Source organism: Pollicipes pollicipes, unplaced genomic scaffold (genome assembly GCF_011947565.3).
Source record: "Pollicipes pollicipes isolate AB1234 unplaced genomic scaffold, Ppol_2.1 Scaffold_4002;HRSCAF=4701_pilon_pilon_pilon, whole genome shotgun sequence".
Lineage (NCBI taxonomy): Eukaryota > Metazoa > Arthropoda > Thecostraca > Pollicipedomorpha > Pollicipedidae > Pollicipes > Pollicipes pollicipes.
In genome coordinates this window covers 19,966,544-19,975,587 of record NW_023596420.1, presented here as the reverse complement: position 1 = coordinate 19,975,587, position 9,044 = coordinate 19,966,544, and the positions used below count along the sequence as shown (strand labels likewise).

General features: G+C 58.6%; 1 protein-coding gene across 1 annotated transcript in view; it reads right to left on the bottom strand.

The window, feature by feature from the left end:
• Positions 1 to 8,130, bottom strand: part of LOC119094214 (uncharacterized) — a gene marked incomplete at its 5' end in the record, with an annotated part of 35,230 nt that extends 27,100 nt beyond the window's left edge. The window contains 3 exon segments of the mRNA XM_037217289.1: positions 3,022 to 3,073; positions 3,908 to 4,041; positions 8,035 to 8,130. Of these exon segments, the coding sequence (XP_037073184.1) occupies positions 3,022 to 3,073; positions 3,908 to 4,041; positions 8,035 to 8,130 (282 nt within the window).
• Positions 8,131 to 9,044: the final 914 nt, after the last annotated feature.

Below are 9,044 nucleotides of genomic sequence, written 5' to 3'. Positions count from 1 at the left end.
TGTGGTGGATATGAGAATGAGTAACAGGTCCATTACCGGGCAATAGATTGGATTGGACATTTGCCCGTCGCAGATTACTTGCAGCGGCCTCCGATGGCACCCTGCCAGCCCAAATGCGCCGGAAATCGATGTGCGATCACGACCGGAGGTCCGTAGGGAGGAGATGGGAATACGAAGTCCGCCCCACGGGAGTGGGCGGCGCACAACAGACGCAGCCGGAACACGGCCGCTCGGCGACGGCGGCGGCACGGGGGCGGCGCGGAGCACAGGTCTGCGGGGGAGCGCCGACGGCGCCGGCTGCAGGGAGGGGGCCGCTGCCGCGGGACGGGGCGGCGCGGAGCACAGGTCTGCGGGGGAGCGCCCGACGGCGCCGGCTGCAGGGAGGGGGCCCGCCGCGGGACGGGGGCGCGCCAGCCCCAACACCGACCTGGCAGCCGCTCCACCATCTCTCTGCAGCCGAGGGGGCTGGCCGTCATCGGACACGAAGAGAATGCCAGAGGCAGATGCTCAGACGGCTGTAGTCATGCGGAGAGTCTGTCAAACTGTCTGCCTGTCAACCATACAACGCCCGGCACCGCGCCAAGGCTCAGTTGCAGTGGCCACTGTTGGCTCGGGAAGCCACGCGCTTGTGAACGGGTGGGCTCTGCGTTCCCCGACGGCTCAGGCGCTATTGCCCCGCCGGCAGGCTGCCACCCTGGCAACGTCGTTGGGCGTCTCAGCGTCTTGGATCATATAATGGGCCATTCTGTTGCCGGCGTGCCGGCTCCATAGCAGCAAAGCCTCCCCATGCTGCTCCCGTGTCACATGCCATCTGTCCTCAGTCATCCGCCAAACTAACTACTCTAGCTACCCGCCACCGTTCACACACGCTACTGATACACGTACACACACGTCACGCACGCCCAGCTCACCAAGTCGATGGCATGAGATGGCGGTCGTCGCGTCGGCCTCGAACAAACAGCTCAGGCATCGCACGGTGCGGTGCATAAGGGCTCGGGCATCGCGCGGTACGGTACATAACGGCTCGGGCATCGCACGGCGCGGTGCATAACGGCTCCGGGCATCGCACGGTGCGTACTAACGGCTCGGGCATCGTACGGCGCGGTGCATAACGGCTCGGGCATCGCACGGTGCGGTGCATAAGGGCTCGGGCCATCGCGCGGTGCGGCACATAAAGGCTCGGGCATCGCACGGTGCGGCGCGTGCGCCGCACATTTGGCACGCGCACATGAGGCCAGTGAGTGTCAGAGGCTTAGGTGTTAAGGTTGGAGTCCAGGTAAGACGGGCGGTGGGATGCGAGCGCCTCGCCTGCCGCTGCGGCGGATGACTGGGGGACGCGGCGCCGGGGGTGGGGAGGGAGCCCGACTGTGGGCCAGTTGATCAGCACATGTGGCACTAGCGGGCGAAATGGACGGAAGCAACAGCGGTTACGCTAATAGGTGCGGCCGCTGGGAAGTTTCACGAGAAAACCACGCAATGGACCTAAACCTACAAACGTGCCTCGCCTGTCCCACAACACAGTCAACGGATCCTGAAGGGACACATGGACACCAGCACGCCGGCGGGGTAATGGCCTGGACGCTCGATCATAACGATCACATGCGGCCTCCCTGAGGAGGTCGGCGCGGGCATCACAGTCGTCCGCGATGCGTTCGTACTCAGGTGCGAAAGCGCGGTGGTGGAGGGGACCGCCCAGTGCAGAGGATGGTGGAGGGGACCGCCCAGTGAAGAGGATGGTGGGAGGGGACCGCCAGTGCAGGGGATGGTGGAGGGGACCGCCCAGTGCAGAGGATGTGGAGGGGACCGCCCAGTGCAGAGGATGGGGAGGGGACCGCCCAGTGCAGAGGATGGTGGAGGGGACGCCCAGTGCAGAGGAGGTGGAGGGGACCGCCCAGTGCAGAGGATGGTGGAGGGGACCGCCCAGTGCAGAGGATGTGGAGGGGACCCCCAGTGCAGAGGATGGTGGAGGGGACCGCCCAGTGCAGAGATGGTGGAGGGGACCGCCAGTGCAGAGGATGGTGGAGGGGACCGCCCAGTGCAGAGGATGGTGGAGGGGACCGCCCGGTGCAGATGATGGTGGAGGGGACCCGCCCAGTGCAGAGGATGGTGGAGGGGACCGCCCAGTGCAGAGGATTGACTGCAGAGACGCTCGGCCAGTGACGGCCCTCGGCGTGTTGCAGATGTCGAACGGCTCACGGGCGAACGCAACGGAGTCCAGGTCACATGATGGGGTCACTTTTTGCGCTAGCTTTCGATCAGTTTGGTTGTGCCCTGACGTGGCTGTCTCAATGGAAGTAGAGCAGAGACGCACGGTGTATGCCACACCCCAACGCCGCATGAAGTCTCAGGTGTGACGGACAGTGTACTGATGTACTGCCCAGCTGCCAGTGGCAGATGACAGATGTACTGCCGGTTGGCACCGCTCCGGAGCACGCAGGGAACGCCTTGTCGCGGCAAACATGTATCGCAGGTGGCGGACCAGCGTCCGGGTGGCGGCGTCGCCTTTACGGTGCACAACAGCATACCTCCCGGAGAGGTGGCTGACCTACACCAGGTAGATCTGTCTGTGTGACTGAAGAAGTAGATGGACGCATTCGAAGACTTGCATCGGCTGGGCCGAACATCAGCGGCTCACGCTGATGACTTAGGCAACCGCTAACGGCATGCCTGGCGTGAGCCGACGTGATCGGCCGACGTGGCGGTCGGTCCCAGGCCAGTACACGGACCGGAGGGCGCGACGCTGAGTGAGCTCGGTGATACGGGCCATGCAGGCGCGCGGCGCCCCTTGTGTGGAGGCCGCGAAGAGTGGCCATCCGAGGGCCGCATACCAGGATGCCGTCGTTGACAGCGAGGCGCGCATCACACGGTCTCAGTGCAGTGGCCAGATCAAGCCGGCAATCGCGGAGGCCGCACAGCACGGCCAGGCCAGGACCTTCTCCCCATGAGACCGGCCTCCTCATGCTGCTCAGGCGCCACATATCGACCTATATGTAAAGCATAACTCAGACTGCTAGAACCCACCCGATCGTCCTCGGCACTGAGAAGTTGCCAAAGCAGCCACGGTCCAAGTTGTCTGCCGTAGAGCTCACACGAGTTTGCCTGAGCGCTTTCCGACGTTCATGTTTATATGACTGCTGGCTTATATGCATTGTATGCGCTCTTTCCTTGTACGTTGCTCCGAGACGAAATGAGCCGGACAACGCCATTGCCCGCTAGTTATAACAAACAAAGCAAGGCAGGCCTAGTCCGAAGCTTTTGCCCTAACTTTAGGTATCAACGGCCTTCCTTCCAAACGTTGGAATTTCGCCACTTTAAGGTGAGTAGAACGGCCAAAGAAATTAAGTCGTCGTGGACCCCAAACTGCAGATCAACTGCGCGACAACCTTTGTCTGCCAGCTATGGCTGCTGTGACCAGTTCTCTCCTTGCAAGTGTTCCAGCCGGCCAGATCGAATGCATCCAGCTGACAGTTGCCAGGTCCACTGACCTAGCATGCCAACCGGGAAGGTGAGAGCGCCAGGTCCACTGACCTAGCATGCCAACCGGGAAGGTGAGAGCGCCAGGTCCACTGACCTAGCATGCCAACCGGGAAGATGAGAGTGCCAGGTCCGCTGACCTCACATGCCGACCGGGAAGGTGAGAGCGTCAGGCTCACTGACCTAGCATGCCGACCGGCAAGGTGGGAGCGCCAGGTCCACTGACCTAGTATGCCAACCGGGAAGGTGAGAGCGCCAGGTCCACTGACCTCACATGCCGACCGGGAAGGTGAGAGCGTCAGGCTCACTGACCTAGCATGCCGACCGGCAGCGCCAGGTCCACTGACCTAGTATGCCAACCGGGAAGGTGAGAGTGCCAGGTACACTGGCTCAGCATGCCAACCGGGAAGATGAGAGTGCCAGGTCCACTGACCTAGCATGCCGACCGGGAAGTGCGTCAGAGTGAGCAGGTCGCTGCCGATCACGCTCTGGGTGACGATCCACACGTAGTTTTTGCCTGTGATCTCCAGAGCCTCAGCCGTCTCCATGATGTCCCTGGCCTCATCCCTGTGGAACAGCACGCTCACGTTCAGCAGAGGTCTCGGCAGCGCGGTGCGAGACTCCTGCAGGTCCGGCCCTGCCACCTGTATGCTTCACTCAGTCCGGGCGGCGGCACTCAGCCTGGCCATCATGTGCATGCACGCAAGAACAAATGCATCGGTTAAACATTTTAATGACTGACTGTCGATCGCTAGTGTAAGCAGTGGTAGACCCTGCCGACCACCGCGGACACCGATAGCCGGCTCGTTCGCTACTCAGGCTCCAACGGTACGGCCCATGTGCCAACAGCGATGTCGTAATTCACGCCCAAAGACAAATAGCGGTCATTGTTGTGCGACTAGCCGTTCAGATGCGTCATTTGTACGCCTTGATCGACCAGAAGCCCACTACCGGCCCCTGCGTCTCGCAAGCTGCATAGCGTTCAGCTCCAAACGTGTGCCGTCCGTTTGCTGAGAGCACCAAGGCCCGCCGCTTTATGTGCCGCAGTCCACGCTGACGCCGGTTGAGGGTGTACGGCGCGAACTGGGCGCCATGATGGACACACGAATGAACGCCACGTGAAATGAGCTGCCATATTCTGGCTGTTATGGACTGGGTCACGGTCCGTGACGTGCCCTGCTTAACTCGGCACAACATGACCACCTTCAAAGAAAATGTGCCGAAGGTCTTCCCTCATCTGATATAACAAAACACGGAGGTAGGCCCAAACCAGCCCTTCCCAGTCCTGTGTACACAAGTCGACCACTCATGCTTTCTCCCCACGTGCGCGCCGAGCGGGCAGAGCCACAAGAAGCCCTGCAGTGGCGGCGGCATGCGATGTTCAACGGTCTGTTGGCACCACCGTTTGCTGGTGGGAACCGGTCAGGTGTAGAGCGGCGTCCCAGAGCGGCTGGCGCGATATCCTGAGCCGGCTCCGGCAGCCGGTGTGTTGGGCAGGAGGTGGGGCGCGGAGAAGGGGCTGTCTGGGGATGCGGAAGCGCAAACGGAGGTCACCAGAAACACGACATCAGAATTAGCAACTCCTCCTCCTCTCCCTTCTCACTTCTCTCTCTCTCTCTCACTCTCTCTCTCGTCTCTCTCTCTCTCTCTCCTCTCTCTCTCTTTCTCTCTCTCTCTCTCCCTCTCCTCTCTCTCTCTCTCTCTCTCTCTCTCTCTTCTCTCTCTCTCTCTCTCTCTCTCTCTCTCTCTCTCTCTCCCTTCTCTCCTACTTTTCACTGTTCAGTAACATTACGACATTTTTCTTTGGCCCCTTGTGAAAACGGACGAGGCAATGGGCCGGTGTGAGCATTACACGAGTAACAGAGAAGCAGCTGAATTAACTGGACTCCTGTCGGCTCGGCCACAGCACGCGTCATGCCTTGAGATGACATAAAATGTGCACGTTGTAAGCACACACGAATGGACAATGCATACTATCCTGAACATTCTTGCAGGGCACCACCATGGTGTGGTCTCTATGAGCTCAGATTCTAATATCAGGCACCAGCGTTACCGCAGCACTCGTCTTTCGCGTACAGTGTGTGAAGAGATGGCACTACTGCGAAAGTGGCGATCTTGCATCGATTTGCGCTTGCGTTGACTGGGCTCAACATATCTAACCACTATAACATGATAATTGCGTGATGGCCATTTTTCATGGTGGTGTACACGTTCGTGACTTTCATGGCTCCGTGTTCCATGCTTTAGGTCCCTCGGACTTGCATTTGGAATAAAAGGGCAAAGGAGGCTTTAAAGGCAGCGATGACCGCTTCCCAGTCAACTGCTGTTGTTCCTGTGGACCAGGTGGTGCTGAGCTGTGCAGGTGATTTGTAAACCGCATATTCGCCTAACGATGCAGTTTGTTCTAAGTCCACGCTTGCTGTGGCTGCCGCGATCTAGCGATAAGCACAGAAGCAGCCGACATCGGTGGGTCCGTGGTTTGCACTCAGTTGCGCGTCACTTGGCTCACACCGTGACGCCCACTTGACCGATACGACAGTCATCCTCAGCCACATCCAGCACGCGTCCTCAAAAACATGTAGCACCTTGCGGGTGGTATCTGGAACTTTGCCGCCCTTTGCCACAGAATGCATGAATGTGTACTTAGAAGTTGCAAAAATCATGCAACGAACGACGGCTGCGCAGGGCCGGGCAGCTGAGACTAAAAACTGTCCATGGTCAGGCCCACTCGTGGCCATCACATTCACTGACGTCAGCAAACAGCATGCTCTCACACAAACCAAGCGCGGTCATTGCTGAGCCGCACGCAGTCGTCAGTCAGAACAGCAGCAGTCAGAGGGGCTAGTGCCAGTGCCGCGCCTCCCCAGTTGTGCGATTGGAACGTTCCGTCAGCCGGTGTGTGGTGCGTCGGCTGGTACCTCAGAGAGGCCAGTACTCCGCTCGGCGCCCCGGGTGGGTCACAGGATGGGTGTCAGTCGACGGCGCGGGGTGAGTGACAGGACAGGTGTCGGTGGACGGCGCGGGCGGGTGATAGGACTGGTGTCGGTCGACGGCGCGGGCGGGTGACAGGGACTGGTGTCGGTCGACGGCGCGGGCGGGTGACAGGACTGGTGTCGGTCGACGGCGCGGGCAGGTGACAGGACTGGTGTCGGTCGACGGCGCGGGCGGGTGACAGACAGGTGTCGGTCGGTGCCGCGGCTGGAGTGACAGGATTGGTGTCAGTCGTCGGCGCAGGTAGGTGACAACACGGGTCTCAGGTGTCTGGCGCGGGCGGGTGACAGGACTGGTGTCGGTCGACGGCGCGGGTGAGTGACAGGACTGGTGTCGGTCGACGGCGCGGGGCGGGTGACAGGACTGGTGTCGGTCGACAGCGCGGGCGAGAGACAGGACTGGTGTCGGTCGTCGGTGCGGGCGGGTGACAGGACCTGGTTGTCCGGGGGGTCGACGGCGCGGGCGGGTGATAGGATTGTTGTCGGTCGACGGCGCGGGCAGGTGACAGGACAGGTGTCGGTCGGCGCCGCGGCCTGAGTGACAGGATTGGTGTCAGTCGTCGGCGCAGGTAGGTGACAACACGGGTCTCAGGTGTCGGCGCGGGCGGGTGACAGGACTGGTGTCGGTCGACGGCGCGGGTGAGTGACAGGACTGGGTCGGTCGACGGCGCGGGGCGGGTGACAGGACTGGTGTCGGTCGACGGCGCGGGCGGGTGACAGGATTGGTGTCGGTCGTCGCCGGGTGGTGACAGGACTGGTGTCGGTCGACGGCGCGGGCGGGTGACAGGACTGGTGTCGGTCGACGGCGCGGGCGGGTGACAGGACTGGTGTCGGTCGACGGCGCGGGCGGGTGACAGGATTGGTGTCGGCCGACGGCGCGGGCGGGTGACAGGACTGGTGTCGGTCGACGGCGCGGGCGGGTGACAAGATTGGTGTCGGCGGCTAGCGTGATAAGTGGGGACTGGGCACACTGGCAGAGGTACTGACACTGATGGGGACACGGGTCCGCTGACCGGGACATAGACATTGATGTGTACATGAATCCACTGATGGGCACTGAGATCCGCTGAAACTGATGACACATCATGGACACTGATGATACATCATGGACACTGATGGGGACACGGGTCCGCTGGGGCATGGACACTGATGGGGATATGGATCCGCAGGCAGTGACATGGACACTGATAGGGACACAAATTCGCTGGCCGGGGCATAGACACTCATGGGGACACGGATGCACTGACATTGACATGGACACTGATGGAGACACGGGTCTGCTGACCGGGACATGGACACTGATGTGTGCATGAACCCTCGGACAGCTGACTATCGACGCTGATCTCTTAACGCTTCTAATCTAGGTGCATAGCAGGAGCTTCTAAGGAGCAAAAAACAAATTATATTAAAACAGCTACGGACCGACCGAGCGCATTAATAAAACGAGCATGCCCTCTGAAGTACGTACAAGTAAAACAGTTGGTCCCCTCGAATGAGCACTTGACTCCGATCTCCTGCCCGGGGAGCAATGAGAAACAGCTGGGGCTTTTTGGAGACCGATGCTACTTACTTGGTAGAGTAGAGCAGCATGATCCTGGCTTCTGAGTTCGCCAACTCCTCCAGATCTTTTGGTTCGCGAACGATGATGGTATGAAGAATCGAAAATCTGCAAACGAATTACATAATTGGCATCGTCAATTTGACAGAGAACAGATTGTTTCTAAGGAGGTTGACCATGAATACCATTGTGCACGTGTTGATCTGGGAATCACAGCAAAATCAACGGAAGGCATTGCTTTGTTCACAACCATGACATGTAATTGAAGCGTCGGTACGAGAAGTTATAAAATCCCTTTTCACCCCTGTGCGTATTAGACAGGGTCCTAAGTTGGAGCTAACTCTCAAATGCACGAGTGATAGGATTATACAAATTGAAGCCACTGGTTTGTCGTCAGGGTATTCAGGCTTGTTAAACGGTCACTCCAGAGACGATTTTGTTCCATCATCATGTAGCTGTTCGTCATTCCACGTCGCGGTACTGAACACACGCTCGGGGTCAGTTTGAACCCCCGAAGGTTTTCCAGAATGATTTCTTATTTTGTATAGTTGAAGAAAATTTACGATCCGACTGTTTGGGGTCAAACATTTGGATGCTATTATTTAGGGTCCACTGACCTATGGCAGGTCAGAGTCAGGCCATGTTTTCAGCGAAGGCCATTCCTAGGGAATCGTTCAGTCTGATGCAGCAAAGTAGTGTTAGACGGAGTCATACACATCTGTGATAGTTTCATAGGCAATAGAACAACTGAATAAAAAGTTTCATTGACCTATGGTCAGGTATGAGGGTTAGAACAAGGTCAAAACCAACCTATCTTATCACATTAGAGATTGTTGTATGGAGTAGTTTCTGGTACTCATTCTTAATTTATTGATAACAAGAATCGCATTGTGCATCTTCCATTGACTTTTTACAGGTCGAGGCAGGCTACTGACCTAAAACGACCCAGGCCAACATGTTGTTTTTAGGAGTACACTGCCTAGCGTAATTATTGATGTTTATACAAATGCAAAAATCCAAAC